This window comes from Macaca mulatta, chromosome 7 (assembly GCF_049350105.2).
Source record: "Macaca mulatta isolate MMU2019108-1 chromosome 7, T2T-MMU8v2.0, whole genome shotgun sequence".
In the NCBI taxonomy this organism is placed as follows: Eukaryota; Metazoa; Chordata; class Mammalia; order Primates; family Cercopithecidae; genus Macaca; species Macaca mulatta.
Genome location: NC_133412.1, coordinates 1463100 through 1486541, shown reverse-complemented (window position 1 = coordinate 1486541; position 23442 = coordinate 1463100). Strand labels below are relative to the sequence as shown.

Here is a 23442-nt window from a genome sequence, read left to right as displayed (position 1 = left end):
TCACATCCAGGTCACATTGATGCAAGAGGTGGGCTCCCACGGTCTTGGGCAGCTCCACCCTGTGGCTTTGCAGGGTACAGTCCCCCTCCCGGCTGCTTTCACAGGCTGGCATTGTCTGTGGCTTTTCCAGGTACACAATGCAAGCTGACTGGAGGATGGCCCTCTTTTTACAGCTCCACTAGCCAGTATTCCAGTGGGGACTCTGCGTGTGGGGCTCCAACCCCCTATTTCCCTTCTTCACTGCCCTAGCAGAGGTTCTCCATGATGGCTCCACCCCCGCAGCAAACTTCTGCCTGGACATTCAGGCATTTCCACATACCCTTTGAAATCTAGGTGGTCCAACACCACATGGAAGCCACCAAGGCTTGGGGCTTGCACCCTCTGAAGCAACAGCCTGAGCCATATGTTGGCCCCTTTTAGCGACTGAGATGCAAGGCGCCAAGTCCTGAAGCTGCGCAAAGTGGGGAAGGGTGGCGGGGGCAGGGCGAGCCCTGGGCCCAGCCCAGGAAACCATTTTTCCCTCCTAGGCCTCTGGGTTTGTGATAGAAGGGGCTGCCTCCTACATGTCCTGAAAACATTTTCCCCATTGTCTTGGTGATTGACATTCAAAATTTCTGCAGCCAGCTTGAATTCCTCCCCAGAAAGTGGGTTTTTCTATCACATCATCAGGCTGCAAATTTTCCAAACTTTTATACTGTGCTTCCCTTTTAAACATAAACTCCAATTTCAGATCTTTCTCAAGTTCAATGTACCACAGATCTCTAGGGCGGGGCAAAATGCGGCTAGTCTCTTTGCTAAAGTACAATAAAAGTGACCTTTGCTCCAGTTCCCAACAAGTTCCTCAACTCCGAGACCACCTTAGCCTGGACTTTATTGTCCATAGCACCATTAGCATTTTGGTCAAAACCAACAGACTGGGCGCGGTGGTTCACCCCTGTAATCCTAGCACTTTGGGAGGCTGAGGTAGGCGGATCATGAGGTCAGGAGTTTGAGACTAGCCTGGCCAACATGGTGAAACCCTGTCTCTACTAAAAATACAAAAAAATTAGCTGGGTATGGTGGTGGGTGCCTGTAATCCCACTACTCGGGAGGTTGAGGCAGGAGAATTATTTGAACTCAGGAGGCAGAGGTCACAGTGAGCCAAGATTGCACCACTGCACTCCAGCCCTGGCAGCAGGGTGAGACTCTGTCTCAAAAAACAAACAAAAAATTCAACAAGTCTCTAGAAAGTTCCAAACTTTCCCACATCTTCCTGCCTTCTTCGGAGCCCTCCAAACTGTTCCAAACTCTGCCTGTTACCCAGTTCCAAAGTCACTTCCACATTTTCGGGTATCCGTCTAGCAGTGCTCCACTCTACCAGTACCAGTGTACTATATTAGTCCATTTTCACCCTGCTATAAAGAAATACCTGAGACTGGGTAATTTATAAAGGAAACAGGTTTAATTAACTCACAGTTCCACATGGCTGGGGAGGCCTCAGAAAACTTCCATCATGGCGGAAGGTGAAGGGGAAGCAGGCACCTTCTTCACAAGGTGGCAGGAATGAGAAGAGAGAGCGAAGGGGGAAGAGCCCCTTATAAAACCATCAGATCTCGTGAGAACTCACTCACTATCACATCATGAGGGAACCACTGCCACGATCCAATCACCTCCCAGCAGGTCCCTCCCTCCACACAGGGGGGTTATGGGGATTACAATTTGGGATGATATTTGGGTGGGGACATAGAGCCCAAACGTATCGAGGTGGTTCCTGCAGAAGGACACCCCTCAGCTTGTCTGAGGACACAGGTGCAGACAGCAGGAGACCCTACTGTGAGTCTTCAGTGCTGCAAACTTCCCTCAGCACTTCTTTAGCTGTATACCACAAATCTTGATATGTTTGCATTTCACTCAATTCAATGTATTTTTTAATTTCCCTTGAGACTTCCTCTTCGATTCAAGGATTATTTAAAAGTGTGCTAATTTCCAAGCATATAGAGATTTTTTTGTTATCTTTTTGTTACTGGTTTCTGGTTTGAATTCATTGTGGTTGGAGAACACTCTCCATAGGATTTCAGTTCTTTAAGTTTTGTTGAGGTGAGTTTTATGGCCCAGGATATGGTCTGTCTTGGTGAATGTTTCATGGGAATCTGAAAAATGTATATATTCTGCTATTGTGGGGTAGAGAGTATCCTACACATGTCAGTTAGATCCTGTTGGTCGATGGTGGTGTTCAGTTCTTTTCTACTGTTGCTGATTTTGTGTCTACTTGTTCTGTAGTTACTAAAAGGAGTGTTGAAATCCCCAACTGTAACTGTGGAATTGTTCACTTTCCTTTTACTTCTATTAGTCTTTCCTTCAAATATATAAGCCTTGTTGTTTGATGCATCAACATTTAGCACTGCTATGTTTTCTTGGTGGTGGTTTGACTCTTATTATTATGTAATCTCCCTGGCAATATTCTTTGCTCTGAAGTTGACTTTATCTTATATTAATACAGCCACTCCTGCTTTCTTCAGCCTCCACCTGATCTGTCTGCTTCTGTTACTGATCCTGCTTTGTACCCTTTGCTGGAATAAACTGCAGCTGTGAGACTGAGTTCTGTGAGTCCTTCTAGTGAATCAGATGTGTAGAGGGTCATGAGACCCCCCAAAACAAAGAGCCAAAACTGATTATAAAATACTACAGTGACCGGATTAGATAACACCGAAGGACAGAAACCCCACCCAGTGTCTGTCCCAGGCCCAAGCCCTGCAGCCCCTTGCAACCTTGAAGAAACCATCTACAGATCTTCAGCCCAGACACCCTCCTTCCATCCTCTCCTCAGAGCAGCACCCTGGGCTTTATGTGCTGGGATTGTGTGTAATATTTTTGGTTGATAACAGGTTCGATGTTTGAAAAGAAGAACACGAGAGTCATTAGTGAAAGCTAATGACCTCATGCTACAAGCGAGAGAATTCATTCTCAGACCCGCCCTGACTGGCTCAGGATGACAGCTGGTAGCGGAGGCACCACTCAATGAACACATGGTCTCAGTGTCCGGTTTCCCAGTAGACTAAACTCACCCCAAAGATGACACATCCAACAGACAACACAGCTAGGGTAACGAACAGCAGATGTGACTTAACTCCTCAGGGCAGTGGGAGGAGGCACTACTGAGGAAGGGCACCGTCACAAACACCGCGCTGTAAAGACTTAAGCTCGGAAGAGGAAGCACTCTGGACGTCCAGGCACACAGCTCGCTTCAAGACAGACTCTGCTGCCCATGCCTGAGAGAGACTCCGGCCTCGTTCGGCAAGCAGAGGAGGTGCGTCACACCACGCAGAGCCAGCTCCGGACTCACCAGTCGTGCGCCTTGGGTCCTCTAACTTTCATGACACTCTGAGCCTTCATCTGTGAACTGGGGACAACCTTACTTAAGAGAGAAAGAATACCAGTAATGTGCTCAAAAGGGTGTCTTACTGAGAAGCAGGCATGCTGTAAGTGGTGACATGACCAAGAACCAAAAAGATAACATTGCATAAATGGGTCCCTCATCTAAGTTAATTTTATTCCTGCAAGATACTAGCCCTAGTTCACTATTCATAAAAAAAAGCACTCATCTGTTTTTTGAGTGGATTCCTGTGTATTCCATAATCACACAGATGTACACTGTGCCTCATACTGCAGCAGAAGCAAGTGCACATGGCACGCGTGGTGCTTGTGAGTACAAAGGCTGTCTGCTGCAAGCACATGACAGACTCAGACATCATCTGTTTTCAGTATCCAGCCTTTTTTCGAGTGGGTGGTGGTCAACATCAATGTCGCTTGTATATGTCTAAATAATCTAATAGAAAAGTACTGGTTTAAGGCTGGGCACAGTGGTTCACGCCTACATTCCCAGCACTTTGGGAGGCCGAGGCTTGAGCTCAGGAGTTCACGACCAGCCTGGGAGGCGGAGGTTTCAGTGAGCTGTGATTGTGCCACTGCAATCCAGCATGGGTGACAAAGCAAAACCCTGTCTCAAAAAAAAAAAAAAAATTAGTGGTTTATGGCCAGGCGCAGTGGCTTACGCCTTAATTCCAGCACTTTGGGAGGCTGAGGCGGGCAGATCATTTGAAGTCAGGAGTTCGAGACCAGTCTGGCCAACATGATGAAACCCTGTCTCGACTAAAAATACAAAAACTGGCCAGGCGTGGTGGCGCACACCTGTAATCCCAGCTGCTCGGGAGGCTGAAGCGCAAGAATCACTGTAGGTTTCAGTGAGCCAAGAGCACACCACTGTACTCCAGCCTGGGGGACAGACTGTCTCAAAAAAAAAAAAAAATTTACTGGTTTAGGTTGTAATAAAAATGACACACACACAGTTTCTGAAACGGAGGCAGAAATCTCTAACAGCAAGATTCAAGTTCAGTTGCAAATAGTTGAATTTAAAAAAATCAAATTCACATCATCAAATCCTTCTTTCCCTCCAAAAGAGCATCAGCTTTGCCAATGCCCCCAGGTACGCATTCCCTGGAGCCATCCCTGAGGTGGTGCCCACGCACACAGGAGAGCAGGGCGCTCTGGAGCCATCCCCGAGGTGGTGCCCACGCACACAGGAGAGCAGGGCGCTCTGGAGCCATCCCCGAGGTGGTGCCCACGCACACAGGACAGCAGGGCGCTCTGGAGCCATCCCCGAGGTGGTGCCCACGCACACAGGACAGCAGGGCGCTCTGGAGCCATCCCCGAGGTGGTGCCCATGCACACAGGAGAGCAGGGCGGTCTGGAGCCATCCCCGAGGTGGTGCCCACGCACACAGGACAGCAGGGCGCTCTGGGGCCATCCCCGAGATGGTGCCCACGCACACAGGAGAGCAGGGCGCTCTGGCGGTGTGGGGGCTGACTCAAGGCCACCGTGTACCCCGCACCACCACCCTGGAACAGCGGGCTCATGCCTGCGTCTTAATGGAAGCAACAGTGCCTCCCTGCACTCCTGGAGGAAGATCCTGGAGAATAAAAACGTGTGTCAAGAGCCTTTAACACCACGAAGGGCACACAGACACACTGGGCAGCAAGGATGTCACCACAGTGCTATCCTGGGATCTCAAAAAGCAACCCAGGAGGCCCCTTCCAGGTCGATCCCTCAGAACCGCAGGTGCACGGCCCCCGCGGCCAGGTCTCCTGCCTACCCTCGGCCCGCTTCCCTTGCTTCCACAGCTGCCCTCTCCAGACGGGGGGGAAAGGAGATTCTCTGCCCGTGCCCTCTATGCACAAACACCTCCCTCTTTATCAGCGAGTGACAAACACTTATTTTATTGTTATGCCTAAAACAGGGATTAAAAATTTCAAAGTCAAGAGAAGCTCACAACACATCTTTTAGTTCATAGAGACCCAAGAAAGTATATTCTCTTTTTTTCTTTGAGACACTGTCTTGCTCTGTTGCCCAGGCTGGAGTGCGGTGGCGCCATCTCGGTTCACCACGACCCCCGCCTCCCGGGCTGAAGCGATTCTCCTGCCTCAGCCTCCTGACTAACTGGGATTACAGGCACCCGCCACCACGCCCAACTAACTTTTTTGGTATTTTTAGTAGAGATGGGGCTTCACCACATTGGTCAGGCTGGTCTCAAACTGACCTTGTGATCCGCCCACCTCGGCTTCCCAAAGTGCTGGGATTCCAGGCGTGAGCCACCACGCCCGGCCAGAAATTACTCTTACTTGTCAAACTTTCTGGTCCTATCTTCTAAAATAACATTTCTCTCAGTTCTAAAGGTAAAACACTACATTTTACTTTCAGAAGCATTAGAACACTTATTCTAATCCTTTAAAGAAACATCTTTTTGAGTATAACTAATTATTGCATAAAAGTCAGCTTCAACTAGGTGCCACCAGCGGCTCATGCCTGTAATCCCAACACTTTGGGAGGCCAAGGTGGGTGGATCATCTGAGGTCAGGAGTTCGAGACCAGCCTGGCCAACATGGTGAAACCCCATCTCTACTAAAAAAACACAAAAAGTTGGCCGGGCGTGGTGGCAGGCGCCTCTAATCCCAGCTACTTGGGAGGCTGAGGCAGGAGAATTGTTTGAACCCAGGAGGTGGAGGTTGCAGTGAGCCGAGATCGCACCCTGCACTCTATCCTTGGAGATAGAGGAGACTCTATCTCAAAAAAAAAAAAAAAAAAAGTCAATTTCAGTCCTTGCTAGAAAGAACATGGGAGTTCCACGTGGAGCAGAATGGAGGTGACTTCTTAACCACCCACAGGGCTTCGGGAAGTGAGGGGCAGCCCCGTAACAGCTGTGGCATCCTCCTGCCTGGGTGCACACCCCGCCCGGACCCATAGAGGAGAGACCTGGTCACTGCATTCTTGGCCCCCGGGTACCTGTCTGGACCAATGCAGCCGCACGAAATCCAGAATCACACAAACTGTGTCCGCTCACAGTTCCACAGCCATTAGGAGGCGCTAAGGACAGAGGCAGGGTAGAGGGGCACTGTGGAGGCGGCACCGGCCAACAGCCTCGGGAACGTGGAGTGTGCAATGATGGAATGAGCCTGTCCCATGTTCCCCAGGCACTGGCGACCTGGGCCCACGCTGTGTCAGCGAGGCTCCTGGCCCTGACATTTTTCTCCCCAAGGGAGGCAAGGCCGCCCCCACCCCCGCCTTTAATCTTGTCTTAGTAAAAGGCGAGACCCCACTACCTTCAAACATCTGCACCCTAGGGAGGACCTGAATTGTATTTTTTTTTTCAACTCATCACAGCATTGCTAAAAAATAACCCCTAAGATTCTTTTATTCCTTTACTTTCCTAATAAACTTGCTTTCACAAAAAAAAAAGAAAAAAAAAATAATAACCCCTAAAACACTAAAGATGGCTGGGCGCGGTGGCTCATGCCTGTAATCCCAGCACTGTGGGAGGTCGAGGCGGGCGGATCACCTGAGGTCAGGAGTTGGAGACCAGCCTGGCCAACACGGTGAAACCCCATCTCTACCAAAAATACAAAAATTAGTCAGGCATGATGGCGTACACCTGTAATCCCAGCTATTCGGGAGGCTGAGGCAGGAGAATCACTCGAACCTGGGAGGTGGAGGTTGCAGTGAGCCGAGATCACGCCATTGCACTCCAGCCTGGGCAACAAAGTGAGACTCCATCTCAAAAAAACAAAAACAAAAACAAAAAAACCCATATTTTCAAGGACATAATGTTTACGCAGTCACCCTTGGTCCACGTGTGCCCCGCTTCCCGAAGGGGCGTCTCACGTCCCTTCATCACATCACCGCCCACAGTTCAGAGATGACTAGTCTGCCCCGCTCAGGGATGCTGACTGCCGTAAAAAGGCCACCCCCGGCCCACACTCGCTCTTTTCAGGGGCGGGAGACACAGGCAGCCTGTGCCGAGGCTTGGGTCCTCCAAAAACCAAAGCCCTGATTCGGGTGTCTGACGTTTCCCAGGTGCAGACGCTTGCGCTCCTGCCAGGTTCAAGGCACCGCCCCGCAAGGAGAAGGAAGGCGCCCAGAGGACTGCAGTGAGAAGATCTCGCTCTGAAGAGCAGAGGGTTAGAAAGGAATGAGTGGGAAACTGTTTCCACCGCTCAGATACGGCTGGTGCCTTAGAAAGCCTCCAGGTGCAGGCCGTGTGCCAGCAGCAGGGCCTGGGCCCTCCCCATCCCGGCTCCAGGCATTTGGCAGATGGGGGAGATAATGTCCTGTGATTGTCCCCGCTTCCTTCCTACCAGCGAGGACACTTACTGATGAGTGCTGGCAGCCTGCCCCCACCACGGGGCCCGGGGACACCGCGGCTCAGCGGGGAAGACGGTTTCGCTCTTCACAGCGAAGCGGGGTCCTCTGCCCTCATCCTGGGGCCCGCTGGCCCCTGCCACCATCATTGTTCCTTCCCCAGCTCCAGTGAGGCTGGGGACCTGCTTGTATTTGCTCTGCTCTATTTTTTTGGGGTGTCTGCTCATTTCATCTCTCTTCTTTGCTACAGTGTTTATATTTTCCTTACTAAATCATAGGGGTGCTCGAAACATGAAGAAACTAGCCATTAATAATACTCAGACTTGTGGCCGGGCGCGGTGGCTCACGCCTGTAATCCTAGCACTTTGGGAGGCCGAGGCGGGCGGATCACAAGATCAGGAGATCGAGACCATCCTGGCTAACAACATGGTGAAATCCCGTCTCTACTGAAAAATACAAAGAAAAATAGCCTGGCATGGCAGTGGGTGCCTGTAGTCCCAGCTACTTGGGAGGTTGACAGGAGGCTGAGGCAGGAGAATGGCGTGAACCTGGAATGCGGAGCTTGCAGTGAGCCAAGATCGTGCCACTGCGCTCCAGCCTGGGGACAGAGCAAGACTCCGTCTCAAAAAAAAAAAAAAAAAAATCTCAGACTTGTGACAAGCCCAGCCACCCCCAGCGTGGACATCGTCCCATCTCACACACGGCAGACCCAGTGCTCTGGGGTTCCGCCCTCCAGGCGCAGGCTGACATCCTTGTTTCTGGATGTCAGACCCTCCCTGGGCTCACCCTCCTAGCTCAGCTTCTCCCTCTGGGCGTCAGGCCTCACAGCCAGCCTGAGCCTCTTCCACTTGTCTTCTCAGCTTGATGCTTTAAACCTGGAATCTTCCAACAATCTCACTCATGTTTGTGCCGGGAATGAGGCCAGGCCCAGCCTGACACCTATCGCAAGGCCAGAGCAGTCCCAGCACTACATACATGCTAGTTCTAGGTAAGCGCTTTTTTGGGTTGGTTGGCTGGTTTTTGTTTTAAATTACTGCTACTTTTCAGGAAGATGCTAATAGAATGGAAGAAAAAAACATTTTATACACGGTGCGATACATTTAGGTCACGGCAACCAAACCCATCAAACTACACTTCAAAACATGCTTCATTGTGAACTTGCAGCTCGTAACAGGAACACGCCAGAGCCTACCTTGGATCCATGCAGATACTGGGGTTGTGCATTCGGCTGCTTATCTCTTTGAAATTCCTGAGAAAATGGTAATACTGTCCGAACAAACCTAAACAAGAAAGATTTAAGAAAGAAAAAGAAACCAAATTTAACAATAGTTCTTTAAAATTCAGAAGTCCTCCATAATCCGTCTACTAAATCTTCCTCCCAGTCAACTGATACAGTCATCAAATAGGAAAATTCTAGTGAATCGAAAACCATGGAACGAAGGAGATATCAAGACTCAAACGTGATACATGCACCCAAGGCTCAGGAGCCACAGCAGGAACACTTGGGGCTGGGTCTGCGGTACCAGAGCCACCTCGAGCCCAGCGCAAACCTCAGGTAGCTCATGAGCTCTGCTGAGACATGGCGAGGACGGCGGGGCAGCCGCCTGCGACGAGAACAGCGACGCCCCAGTGGTTCAGATCACAAGTTACACACCAGCAGGGAACGACAGGGACACTTAGGGATTTGTAACCCACGCGATTAGTCAAGAGATTGTGTCTGGATAATGGATTAGGGGCCACTTAAAATCAAATGTGTCCATTTTCAAGCAGAAACATCTAACTCAGCCAAGGCTTTCAAATTGGAAGGGTTCGTTTAAACACATACAACTTTTGCTAAGAAGTATAAGAAAGAAAAATTTGTGGATTTGCTGTATGTAATTCTAAGCACTTGATTAACTCATATTCCACTTTAGGAAATGGAAACAGATGTAAGTGTGAAAATACTGTTGTCACACAGAATGTGTGCATCCGAGAGGACGTGCTGGGCAGAGCAGCAGCTGCCAGGCCCCCTGACCACCTACCGTGGCATGGCTGGGTGTGCCTTTCCAAACGGATCCTAAATCCCTGTGCCGTCAGTATGCCAACATCCCTGGTGCCACAGACCTCAGTGCTTGGCGTGCACGTCTGTCTGCATGTCTCTGCAGCTGCATCTGCGTGAGGCCACGCATGGAAATGTTATCTGCATGTGTCTGCAAGAGGACGTGTGCACGTCTGTGTGTCCCTGCACCTGTGTTCTTACACCGTTCCATCAGGAGGCGCCACGGTCAGGGTGATGCTCAAAAGAGGGAACCCCATTTCCCAGAGATTTCTGGGCGCTGCTCACACCCTTGACAGCAGCACACCCGTCAGCCTCCGTCCACCTCTGATGGTGACACACCCGCAAAGCCACGGCACACCCGTCAGCCTCCGTCCACCTCTGATGATGACACACCCGCAAAACCACGGCACACCCGTCAGCCTCCGTCCACCTCCGATGGTGACACACCCGCAAAGCCACGGCACACCCGCCAGCCTCCGTCCACCTCCGATGGTGACACACCCACAAAGCCACGGCACACCCGTCGGCCTCCATCCACCTCCGATGGTGACACACCCGCAAAGCCACGGCACACCTGTCAGCCTCCATCCACCTCCGATAGTGACGGGGGCTGGGCAGGAGAGGACAGCAAATAGAAAATCAGAATACAAATCCATGCAGGAGCCAAGCGCCAGGATATGATGCCACTTATGTTACAGCAGGCTTTTCTTTTTTCTTTTTTTTTTTCTGAGGTGGAGTTTCACTCTTGACGCCCAGGATGAAGTGCAGTGGTGTGATCTCGGCTCACCACAACCTCCGCCTTCCAGATTCAAGCAATTCTCCTGCCTCAGCCTCCCAAGTAGTTGGGATTACCAGCATGTGCCACCACCACACTTGGCAAATTTTGTATTTTTAGTAGAGACAGGGTTTCTCCATTTTGGTCAGGCTGGTCTTGAACTCCTGACCTCAGGTGATCCAACCACCTCGGCCTCCCAAAGTGCTGGGATTACAGGTGTGAGCCACCGTTCCCGGCCTACAGGAGGCTTTTCTACGTCTGCTTAGAACACAATGTTTTCTCTGCTTAGAATGTTTAAAACGATGGTTAGATTTAGAAAGCAGGCCTTAATTTATTTTGTCTGTGATACAGCTCAGATGCAGTTGAAGTAATGCAATTACTCTATATAATATTATTTAAAATTTTAATCAAAATACAAGTATATGATACATGATATAATACATGTATTTTATTCTATAGAGATAATTATATATACACATTTATAATCTATAGGTATAGATTTTATATATATTTATATATATATATTTTTTTTGGTCACCCAGGCTGGAGTGCAGTGGTGTGATCTTGACTAACTGTAGCCTCAACCTCCTGGATTCAAGTCATCTTTCCACCTTAGCCTCGTGAGTATCTGGGACTACAGGCCACTATGCCTGGCTAACGTTTGTACTTTTTGTAGAGACGGGGTCTTGCCATGTTGGCCAGGCTGGTCTTGAACTCCTGAGCTCAAACGATCTGCCTGCCTTGGCCTCCCAAAGTGCCAGGATTACAGGTGTGAGCCACTGCGCTCAGCCTCTATATTTCTTTTTTTTTTTTTGGAGACGGAGTCTCGCCCTGTTGCCCAGGCTGGAGTGCAGTGGCACAATCTTGGCTCACTGCAAGCTCCGCCTCCCGGGTTCACGCCATTCTCCCGCCTCAGCCTCCCAAGTAGCTGGGACTACAAGTGCCGCCACCACACCCAGCTAATTTTTTGTATTTTTAGTAGAGACGGAGTTTTACCGTGTTAGCAAGGATGGTCTCGATCTCCTGACCTCGTGATCCACCCGCCTCGGCCTTCCAAAGTGCTGGGATTACAGGCGTGAGCCACTGCGCCTGGCTGCTCAGTCTGTATATTTCTAAATAATACATTTCTACAACTTCTTGATTGATCAAGCTTACACGCTGATTGACTCCTGGTAGGATCTGGCGGCCTCTGGCGCAGTTCTAGGAGGCAGTCTCTACATCCTCACTTCTGAGTGACAGGAATGACTGGTATCACGGGGCCACACCTGACTTTATGCCAGCAAGATGACTCAACATGGGGCTGGAGGCCTGAGGCTGCGTGCCTGGTGAACTCAGCCGACCTCCCGGGAGGTGAAGGGCTGGAGTCTGAGCTCAGCCACGTGGCCAGTGATTCCGTCAACTGTGTCCATGCCACAAAGCCCCAACAAAACTGAACACCGCAGCCCAAGTGAGCGCCCCTGGCTGGTACCCCCTGAGGAGTGTCGCACCTCGGGGCTCAGAGGGTGATGCGTCCCTGAGGACAGGGAAAGCTTTGCACGTGGAAACCTCCCACTTTGCCCTGCACGTGCTTCCAACATGCATCCTTTCCTCCGACTGACTGTAACCGTATTAGGGCACGCTCAGTGAGTACTGCGGACCCGTCACCTGAGGAGCTGGGGAGGGTGGATCCAGAACTGCAACCTGCTGGTTAGAAGTGAGGGTGGCCTCGGGGACCCCAAATGTGTGGCTGGTGTCCACAGCAAAGGCAGTCTCGTGGAGGACTGTGCCCTCAGACGTCGCAGTTTGACAAGGCCACTGCAATCCCCTACGAGGAAAACTAAGTTTCAGCATCAATATCCTAAGCCCCCACTGCATGTGTCTCAGGTAAACTGAGGTTCAGCTCTAGCCTTATTTTGACCTGGTCAGTGCTGGGCCCAACAGCAGCTTTTTTCCTTTGTGTTGATCCTGCTTGAGGTTTTTTGAGCTTCTTGTATCTGGAGGTTTATCGTTTTCATCAAATCTGGGAAATTCAAGGGCATTAATTTTGAAAGCTTTTCTGCCCACCCACCACCTATGACTAGGATTCCAATCACAGGCATACTCGAATCGCTGATGTTTGTCTCTCAGTTTGCTGAGGCCCTTCTCGTTTTGTTTCATCATTTTTTTCTTTCGGTGCTTCAGTTCAGCTAGTTTCCATTGTTATAATCTCGAAAACTCAGCTCCTGCAAAGTCTACTCTGAAATTCGGGCCAACAAGTAATTTTTCATTCCAGATACTGCATTTCAGCTTTAATTCACTGGATCCTTTTATGTAACATCCATTTATCTCCACACTGTTTTGCTGTGAACCCTTGAGCACATGCATAGCTGCTGACTTAACATCCTTGCTGCAAATTCCATCATCTCTGTCATTTCTGAGTCTGTTTTATAGAGTGACTTTTCCCCAGGCTATGGGTCACATTTTCTTGGTTCTTGGCACATCTAGTAAATCTTGATTGGGCGCTGGGCATTTCAGTGTCATGTTGCATGTCTTGACTTTGTTACTGTCTTTTCGAGAGTGTTGGCCCAGCACGGTGGCTCGCGCCTGTAATCCCAGCACTTTGGGAGGCCGAGGCGGGCGGATCACCTGAGGTCAGTAGTTCAAGACCAGCCTGACCAACATGGTGAAACCCCGTCTCTACTAAAAATACAAAAATTAGCCAGGCATGGTGGCGCACACCTGTAATCCCAGGTACTTGGGAGGCTGAGGCAGGAAGAATCACTTGAACCCAGGAGGTGGAGATTGCAGTGAGCCGAGGTCACGCCATTGCACTCCAGCCTGGGCAATGAGAGCGAAACTCTTTCTCCAAAAAAAAGGAAAACTAATGCAACAAAGGGATATGGAGAACAGAATGAGAAGGTCTAACATACGTCTAACTGAAGTCCAGAATGGCAAGAATAGGGGGAGAGAGAGAGAGAGAGAGAGAGAGACAGAGACAGACAGAGACAGAGATGAGTGTCTTGGGGGACAGGCAGTTGACTTGTCAAGCTGCTGGATCTTGTCATGATGCATTAAAGACAGTCTCACTCTGTCACCCAGACTGCAGTGCAGTCACGCATTCTCAGCTTACTGCAGCCTTGACCTCCCGGGTTCAAGTGATCCTCCCACCTCAGCCTCCTGAGTAGCTGGGACTACAGTCACCTGCCACCACGCCTGGCTAATTTTTGTAATTTTAGTAGAGGTGGAATTTCACCATGTTGGCCAGGCTGGTCTCAAACTCCTGACCTCAAGTAATTTGCCTGCCTTGGCCTCCCAAAGTGCTGGGATTATAGGCGTGAGCCATTGCCCAGCCTCAACAGAGTTCCATTCTTCTTGCTGGTAGGAACTCAGATGCCTCCTGGCCTTGTGTGAGTGCTGAGGATCATTCGGCTAACAGCTCCCTGGCACACGCAGAGTTTCGTGTTCAAGCAAAGGCTATGGGACGCCCATGGGTTTCAGGAGCTGTTTCTGTTAAGCTCCCTCCTCTCTCGTACTCCACCCTGCAAATCCCAGCTGCCTCAGCTTCCCCACGTTCCAATTTGTCCCCTCCACCAAGCAGGAGCTTCCAAGCTGTACTTGGACTGTTCCTCTCTGAACTTGGTGCAGAAAGTGCTTCCGGATGGAAAGCCAGGAAGATCACAGGGCTCACCCCACTTGCTTCCCTCTCCTCAGCGAAAGGTCCGAGTCTGAAAACAGTTGATCCGTAAGTTCTGTCCAGTTTTTCACTTAAGGAGAAAGAATAAATCTATACCCTGTTACTCTATCATTCCAAAAAATTTTATTTTTTATTTAATTAATTTATTTTGAGACGGAATTTATTTATTTATTTATTTTGAGATGGAGCCTCACTCTGTCACCCAGCCTGGAGTGCAGTGGCGCAATCTCAGCTCACTGCAACCTCCGCCTCCTGGGTTCAAGCGATTCTCGTGCCTCGGCCTCCTGAGTAGCTGGGACTACAGGTGCATGCCACCATACCTGGTTAAAGAATTTTAAATACAATATTTTACTATTCTCAACCTAAAGGCAAAAAATTGATAACAAATTTTTTTTTTTTTTTGAGACGGAGTCTCGCTCTGTCGCCCAGGCTGGGGTGCAGTGGCGCGATCTCGGCTCACTGCAAGCTCCGCCTCCCGGGTTCACGCCATTCTCCTGCCTCAGCCTCCCGAGTAGCTGGGACTACAGGTGCCCACAACCGCGCCCGGCTAATTTTTTGTATTTTTAGTAGAGACGGGGTTTCACCGTGGTCTCGATCTCCTGACCTTGTGATCCGCCCGCCTCGGCCTCCCAAAGTGCTGGGATTACAGGCGTGAGCCACTGCGCCCGGCACAAATATTGAACTATATTTGGTAGGTTTGTGTTTTATGGTGGTAAAAATGAGCAATTCTTTCTTATTTTGAGACAAGGTCTTGCTTTGTCACTCAGGCCGGAGTGCAGTGGCACAATCACGGCTCACTACAGCCTAGACCTCCCCAGGCTCAAGTGATCCTCCCATGTCAGCCTTCCAAGTAGCTGAGACTACAGGGGTGTGCCACCACATCCAGCTAATTTTAAAAACCTTTTTATAGGCCAGGCGCAGTGGCTCACACCTGTAATCCAGCACTTTGGGAGGCTGAGGCGGGCGGATCAGTGGTTAGGAGATCGAGACCATCCTGGCTAACATGGTGAAACCCCGTCTCTACTAAAAATACAAAAAATTAGCTGGGCGTGGTGGCGGGCACCTGTAGTCCAGCTAATTGGGAAGCTGAGGCAGGGGAAATTGCTTGAATCCGGGAGGCGGAGCTTTCAGTGAGCTGAGATTGGGCCACTGCAGTCCAGCCTGGGCGACAAAGTGAGACTCCACCTCAAAAAAAAAAAGAAAAAAAAATTTTTTTTTGTAGACACAAGGTCTCCTTACGTTGCCTAGGCTGGTCTTGAACTCCTGGACTCAAGAGATCTTCCTGTCTTGGCCTCCCAAAGTGTTAGGATTACAGGTGTGAGCCACTGCACCCAGCCAGGATTAGCAATTCTGAAACTACTTCCTGTGTTTTTTGGAAAAGAGCAAATGAATAATATACTAAGAATAATGAAGGAAGGATTCTCAGTGTTTAACGAAGTCAGAGAAAGGGAAAGAGAGAAGACTAGAATGAACTCTGCAGTGATGAATTGGAATTGGAAATATCAGTATAAACTTACAGTTTTAATACGTAGGTAACTATATAGAAATAAACACGCACATTGATATGGTTGGCTGTGTCCCCACCCAAATCTCATCTTGAATTGTAACTCCCACAATTCCCACGTCTCATGAGTGGGGCCTGTTAGGAGGTAACTAAATAATGGGGGCAGGTCTTTCCCGTGCTTTTCTCGTGAGAGTAAGTCTCACGAGATCTCATGGTGTTAAAAGGGGAGTTTCCCTGCACAAGCTCTCTCTCTTCGTCTGCTACCACGTGAGATGTCCCTCTCACCTTCTGCCATGATTGTGAGGCCTCCCCAGCCATGTGGAACCATAAGTCCATTAAGCCTCTTTCTTTTGTAAATTGCGTAACCTCAGGTATGTCTTTATCGGCAGTGTGAAAATGGACTAATACACACGTACACGTTGTATTGTGTCTCTGAAAACAGTATGTTTGTCCAGGCGCAGAGGCTCACACGTGTAATCCCAGCACTTTGGGAGGCCAAGGCGTGCAGATCACCTGAGGTCGGGAGTTCGAGACCATCCTGGCTAACACGGTGAAATCCCGTCTCTACTAAAAATACAAAAATTAGCCGGGTGTGGTGGCGGGCGCCTGTAATCCCAGCTACTCAGGAGGCTGAGACAGGAGAATCGCTTGAACCTACTGGAGGTTGCAGTGAGCCGAGATCGCACCACTGCACTCCAGCCTGGGCAGCAGAGTGAGACTCTGTCGAAAAAGATATGTTCAGTCCTCACTCCTAGTACCTCAGAATGTGAAATTTGCTGGAAAGAGGGTCACCACATATGTGCCTGGCTAAGACAAGGTGATACTGGAGTAGCAGGGTAGGTCCTTGACCCCACATGACTGAAGTCCTTGTGAGAAGAGACAGAGACACAAGGAGAGTGGCCAGTGAAGACAGAGAGGAGACTGGAGTGATGCCGCTGCAAGCCAAGAACACCCAGAACTGAGGTCACCACCCGAATAACGGTTCTACCCAGTGTCTCAGAGGGGCGTGGTCAGTGTCTGAGGGGGCGTGGTCAGTGTCTCAGGGGGGCGTGCCCAGTGTCTCAGAGGGGGCGTGCCCAGTGTCTCAGAGGGGCGTGGTCCTAGGTCACCACCCGAATAACGGTTCTACCCAGTGTCTCAGAGGGGGCGTGGTCAGTGTCAGGGGGGCGTGATCAGTGTCTCAGAGGGGGCGTGGTCAGAGTCTCAGAGGGGCGTGGTCAGTGTCTCAGATGGGCGTGCCCAGTGTCTCAGAGGGGCGTGGTCCTAGGTCACCACCCGAATAACGGTTCTACCCAGTGTCTCAGAGGGGCGTGGTCCTGCTGACACCTTGATTCAGACTTCGGGACTCCAGAGCCGGACGTAGGAGAACAGATTTCTATTCTTTAAGCCACCTCGTATGTGGCAGGCACAGGAACCTCGGACAGTCCACATGTGGAGATGTGCTCACTCCGATCACTGAGAGCACCTGGAAACAGTGACACCCTCGAGAACAATGAGCCCTGGCACACCCAGACTTGGTCTCTAAATGCCATTCTACACTAGAAGGAATCCTTGGAGAAGTGACAGGTTGCAAGGACCGAGCAGGAAAAGTACAAGATGAGCCTGGAACACCTTGTGGTGCAGAAGGTTGGTGGTGCAGAAAGAATGGCAGAGACGGCCCCAGGAGACCGAAACCGACCAGGCGGCTCGCACTGCCCAAACCGCACCCACCCCAGCCTCAGAACTCCACATAACGGATAACCCGGAGTTCATACAAATAAGTAAATAATGAACAAATGCGACCACATACAGCAGAATTCCAGTAGTACCTGCAGAGAGAATGAAGGAGTTAAAACTCAGCTGGACACGGTGGCTCATACCTGTAATCCCAGCACTTTGGGAAGCTGAGGCAGGCAGATCACCTCAGGTCAGGAGTTCGAGATCAGCCTGACCAACACAGTGAAACCCTGTCTCTATTAAAAATATAAAAATTAGCTGGGCATGTGGCATGCACCTGCAGTCCCAGCTACTCGGGAGGCTGAGGCAGGAGAATCGCTTGAACTCGGGAGGCGGAGGCTGCAATGAGCTGAGATCGCACCACTGCTCTCCAACCTGGACGGCAGAGTAAGACTCTATCTCGAAAATAGAAAAAAAAAACAAAACACCTCACTGCTGTTCAACCACCAGTGTGAAGATAAGTGATTCGGGCAGGAATCATCAACAGATGTTAAAATGACTGGGTCAAATTTTAATGAGGGAGTTTGTTTACACCATCTCAAATTATTTCCCTACAAATTATTTATAACTTTGAAACAGAAAAACGGCAACATGACAGTGGGGACACCTGGCAGCCACCACCTCACCCCAGGGACAGAAGCCACCATGAGCAGTGAGGGGACAGTTGCGGCCTTGGGCTCCAGGTGCGCCCCGCTGAGGACACGCCCTCCATCTATGGTCTTCCGGAAAAGAGGCCTAACTCTGGACCCAGAAATACCCTTTTGCCAGCTTCTCTCCAGAGCTGCAGCACTGTCTCATGTTTATCCACTATACAGGTTAAATTCCAGTCGCAGACAACCTAGGTCGCCTCCCAGAGCCACCACGGATAGCTCACGAACCGCAAGTTAGTCCAGGCAACAAGCAAAGTCCCGGCTTACGTCACGCAGCTCTCAGAAAACCCTCAGGCACGAGACTAAAATTCCGGGTGGCATGGTTTTGTGTGTCTTCTCAGGATTTGACACAGAACTTGGATACACAAAATCCTGTTTTAAAATGCCTTTCCCAGATAACACGGCTTTGCTGATTCCACCAAAGACTTGTGGGAAACGCAGACACAATGGCTTCTGCCACCACTCATGGAAGGTGGAGGGTGCTGAATAAACCGAAGCTCTTCTGCAGAAAATGCCCCTGTGACAAGCTAGGGTTCCCTGTGATTTGCACCTCACGTGTCCCCAGGCCCCAGGGCCCCAGGAGGCCCAATAGGTGTGGCCAGAGGCAGCAGCTCTGGGTCTCTTGGGGAAACAGGTGACACACACAAAGTTGGTGTCAGATAAGATGGAACCAGCCTGCCTGCGTCCAGGGGCCCCCATGTGTCCAGGGGCCTCCTGCCACCCACAGTGGGGACGAGTGCGGCTGCCTGGGTGTAAGGCCCCAGCAGACGGCTCTGAGCAGCTGCACGCACGGCCCCGGGTGCACCGTGCTGATGTGTACACAGGAGCATTCCCGTCACCTCCCGGGGTGTGGGGAAGGAGGCAGCTGGCCGTCCCTCCCTGCTGCTGTGATGTATGTGGTGCTGCAGGGGTGCAGACTCAGGGGATGGAGGGGCCAAGGGCCACCTGTGCCTCACTTTAGAGGAAAAATACATTTTTACCAAGGAAACCTCTGGGGAGTGCACTCATTTTTTTCTCATCTATGTATCCATGATTTCTCATTTTTCTAGAATTTTGATACATTACTTGTGTAAGAATATTTTTTCAATTAATTCCAAGCATAAACATCTTTTTAAAATGTTGAGGAAAATGGACACCGTAAAGGTGAGTTAAACAGAGATGGTGGTCTTCACGGTTTGGTTTCCATGGACCATTCCCAGCCCAGCCTGGAGGCCCCCTGAGCTGAGGAAACCACGCCAGGTGCCGCCACCTGCAGCCGAGTGCATGGCCACGACCCTGGAGAACAGCCTCAGTGACGGAATGCACCTGGGCCTGACCCACAGCCCCACAGGAAACGTGGCCCTGCACTCAGGGGTCCTGAACGGACAAGAGCCATGGCAGGCAGGATTGGGCTGCGGGGCAGCCGCTCCTCTCTTCCATCAGAGCTCAGCATCCTGTCTCCCGAGACACAAAACTCTGGGCCTACGAGTCGGTAAGAATTCAGCCACATGTGGGCGGATGCAGAGATCCAGCGGCAAGCACAAGCACTTATTTGTAAAGGTTCTCCCAACACACGCGTGTGCACACACGTGCATCACCTGCACTCCTCTGCCTCTGGATGGAGCTCGGCAGCCAGGCACCTTGCTTGGTGCCCTACTCATCCCCCCCGGGCTGCTAGTGTCTATGGGAAGGCATGGTGGGTGACACACACATGTCCCTGGCACGAGCCAATGCTGTGTAGGAGCTGAACTCACTGCCCAGAGAAGGAACCTCAGCCAGAATGGCCGCTGCCCGGTGTGTGGAGCCCAAGGCAGGGCTGTCCCAGGACTCAGGCCCTACTCTGAGGCTGAACCTCAGGATACTGCCAGCGTCCACCGTTTCACCACCAATCATATCACTTCACGTTGTCCATGGGCAGTGGGCGGGAGGGTGGCTCCCCCACACCCCAACATCCCAGCATGGAAGCATGAGAAGCAGTCACCCCACTTCCACCATCAGGCAGACATCAAGCCAGGAGACGCAGCCCATTCCAGCCCCACGTGCAAAGCCACGACCGTCCACGCGAGGGTGGGCCCGAGGCTCCCTGTGCACACGGAAGACACCGGAGGGCCTGCGTGCTCTTCGTGTTGAGAAGTCATGGGGAGCGGGAAGAGTGGGGAGACAGGGACCTGGTGCCATGGAGGAAGCCTGCGGGGACGGGGGTCCCTGAGCTCCTCCCGTGGGCGCCTGTGTGGCGGGCACGCTCACCGGTTGGTAGAGCCGTTGTAGCAGTAGTTGGGCAGGAAGTCGTAGTTGAGCTCCCAGAACACGTGCAGGGTGATCCTCCCATAGGGCGCTGACACATTGTGGTTGGCCTCCCGGAACATGGCGTCGAAGCTGTCCAGCGTCAGGTACCGGCTCAGCAGCTTGTGCGTCATGCGGTTGATTTCCAACAGGCCATCCAGCTCCTGTGGGACCAAAGACGGGTGGGTGACAGAGCTGGTCCAGGCCGGAAGGAGGCGCTGAGTGGCCTCTGATCCCACCCAGGCCTCACGGTCCCAGCAAGCGTAGGCTCTGACAGGTGACATGAGCTTGCTTCTCGAAGGGCACCCCACCTTTTCACAGTCACTCCCACTGGGCCACGCCTTTCTCCACTGCAGTCACCTCCACGCCACCTACCCCTGCCGTCCAGCACCCTGTGGGGCAGTGCACGTGTGGCCTGCTACTGCCACCCTCCCCCCACGCACCCGCTGAGCCCCAGCCCCGCCCTGCGGCATAAGCCCAGCCGGTGGCTGCATCTCCCTGGGCATCGGAGCTGAGCCGGCTTTCTCTGAGGTGCCTGGAGACACTGAAATGCGCGTGTGGGTGGCGGGGCAGGTGCGCTCGTTCTCACAGGCCTTGCAAGCCCTCACGTGTGCTGCTCTGGAGCTGGTCCAGGCTGCACTGTCCAATGTGGCAGGTGGGGCCGGAGCACAGCTGCCACCACCTGAGGGGCGCTACATGAGACACCAGATTTCAAAGACTGAGTAGGATGAAACGGACTAGCAAATATCCACCTCAATTATAATGCCATAGGAATGACGTGGTGAACTAATATGGGGATACAGTGGATTAAGCACATTATGAAAAATAACTTCACCTATTTCCTTTTCTAATGTGACCATGGGAAAATTTCAAATTACGGATCTGACTTGCATTCTATTTCTATTGGACAGTAATGGCCTCGGTCAAAGCTTTGACTAATGATTTTACTCAAAATCATATTTGGCCAATGCCAACAGAAACACCATGGCTTGTACCAAATTACACTCGCAAAAAAAGGCCGCTAGGCCGGGCGCGGTGGCTCAAGCCTGTAATCCCAGCACTTTGGGAGGCCGAGATGGGTGGATCACGAGGTCAGGAGATCGAGACCATCCTGGCTAACACGGTGAAACCCTGTCTCTTCTAAAAAATACAAAAAACTAGCCGGGTGAGCTGGCGGGCGCCTGTAGTCCCAGCTACTCGGGAAGCTGAGGCAGGAGAATGGCGGGAACCCGGGAGGCGGAGCTTGCAGTGAGCTGAGATCCCGCCACTGCACCCCAGCCTGGGCGACAGAGCAAGACCCCGTCTCAGAAAAAAAAAAAAAAACAGGCCGCTACAGGTCTGAGTCCCAACCCGTTTGACTCCAACGGTGAACACGCGGAGCCCTGCTCTGCAGTGCAGAGATGCCCACAGGGACAAGCACGGTGCCCGCCAGCGCCCAGTGTCTGCCAACCAAGGTCTGTTCTCCAGGAAAGAACAATCCTCCGAGCCCTGGCACGTTCGTGACCATCTGTCTGCAGCCTTTATTCTCAGAAGGTCGATTTGACCGGCGACCAAACCCTCGATTCACACTTCCTTTCCTCGGCTCTGGCAAAGGTCCGAGGACAGTCGGATTTTCCTTCCCCGCCTGCCCTGCTCAGACAGCCCAAGGACTTCTTCCTCATCTGGAAAGTCCAAAACTTTCACTGCATACCGTTTTTAACATATTATTATTTTTTTTCTAATCTTCAACCAGTCTAAGATGCAGTATTTCTGAGTGTTGACCAGTTTGGGTCGGCTTTACCGAGTACATGATGTATGCTTTTAATAGACACTCTCAAGGTGTCTTCTATTTTACCAACATTTTCTTGAAGTAAACGCCAGTCAGCCCTGTTCCATTGCTTTGGTTTTCTTCTTGAGGAACCTGTATGACAGGTACATTGACTCTTCATCCTCCATCATGTGATCATTTGACAGCATCATTTCCTCTCAAATTGGCTTTAATTTCTTTTTGCTTTTAAAAATGTACCTCTTTTTTTTTTTTTTTTTTTTTGGAGATGGAGTCTCGCTCTGTCACCCAGGCTGGAGTGCAGGGACGTGATCTCAGCTCACTGCAAGCTCCCGAGTAGCTGGGACCACAGGTGCCGCCACCACGCCCGGCTAATTTTTTTGTGTTTTTAGTAGAGGCAGGGTTTCACCGTGTTAGCCAGGATGGTCTCGATCTCCTGCCCTTGTGATCCGCCCACCTCGGCCTCCTAAAGTGCTAGGATTACAGGCGTGAGCCACTGCGCCCGGCCTTCGTTCTTAGTATTTCTAAGTCATCATCCATTGTGTTATTTCTGGTGTAGGTCTGCGGTTTTGAAATCTCTTTTTCTTTTCAATTTTTTCATGAGTTTTCATGATTTCTCTTTTCAAAACTTTCGTTTTTCCTATAAGCTTATTTCTGGATTTTTTTTTTTTTTTTTTTTTTTTTTTTTTTGAGACAGAGTCTTGCTCTGTCAACCAGGCTGGAGTGCAATGGCACAATCTTGGCTCACTGCAACCTCTGCCTCCCGAGTTCAAGCAACTCTCCTGCCTCAGCCTCCCGAGTAGCTGGGATTACAGGCGCCCACCACCACGCCCGGCTAATTTTTGTATTTTTAGTAGACACAGGGTTTTACCATGTTGGCCAGCCTGGTCTTAAACTCCTGACTTCAGGCAATCCACCCACCTCGGCCTCCAAAAGTGCTGGGATTACACGTGTGAGCTACTGTGCCTAGCGTATTTCTGGATCTCTAAAAATTCTGATTTATATTATTCTTTCACAGCAGCTACTACTTGCTTAATCTCTTTTAGCTGACTGTGAAGAACGAGGTCCAGTCTGCATGGTCCGTGGGAGTCTCTGGCGAGCCTCCGCTGCCTGCAGGGACAACGTTGTGCACTTCCATTTTCTTTTTTGCTGTAACACGTCTAAAGGAGATTGCGCCGTGATCCTTCCCTGCGGCTCGACTGGAAGTGAAATAAGCTCCCTCACGCTTCTGAAGAGGAAGACGGGCTGGTCAGGGCCAATAGTAACAGCGCTGGCTCAAGCCTTCTGAGACCTGCCTCTCAGGCTCCCCTCTGCCACGACCCTAACCCTTACAGCTTACATGCTATTCCCAGCAGCTTCTCCCACGGGCAGCTTTGTCTTCGGAGGGAATTTTGATTTATTCAATTCCAGAG

The 23442-nt window shown here is 51.0% G+C and overlaps 1 protein-coding gene and 1 long non-coding RNA gene across 31 annotated transcripts in view; one reads left to right on the top strand and one right to left on the bottom strand.

The window, feature by feature from the left end:
* The window catches only part of CYFIP1 (cytoplasmic FMR1 interacting protein 1), a 117670-nt gene that overhangs the window by 16345 nt on the left and 77883 nt on the right, over positions 1 to 23442 (bottom strand). For all 30 annotated transcript variants that reach the window (XM_077938840.1, XM_077938833.1, XM_077938842.1 and 27 more), the window contains 2 exons: positions 20230 to 20429; positions 8861 to 8948 (listed from right to left, as the gene is read on the bottom strand). In XM_077938840.1, coding sequence (XP_077794966.1) covers positions 8861 to 8948; positions 20230 to 20429 — 288 coding nt within the window. The remainder of the gene's footprint in view (positions 1 to 8860; positions 8949 to 20229; positions 20430 to 23442) is intronic.
* On the top strand, positions 10409 to 22815 carry LOC144329809 (uncharacterized). Its single transcript, XR_013395436.1, has 3 exons — positions 10409 to 10478; positions 17740 to 21300; positions 22590 to 22815. It is a non-coding gene; the product is annotated as an uncharacterized LOC144329809 (long non-coding RNA).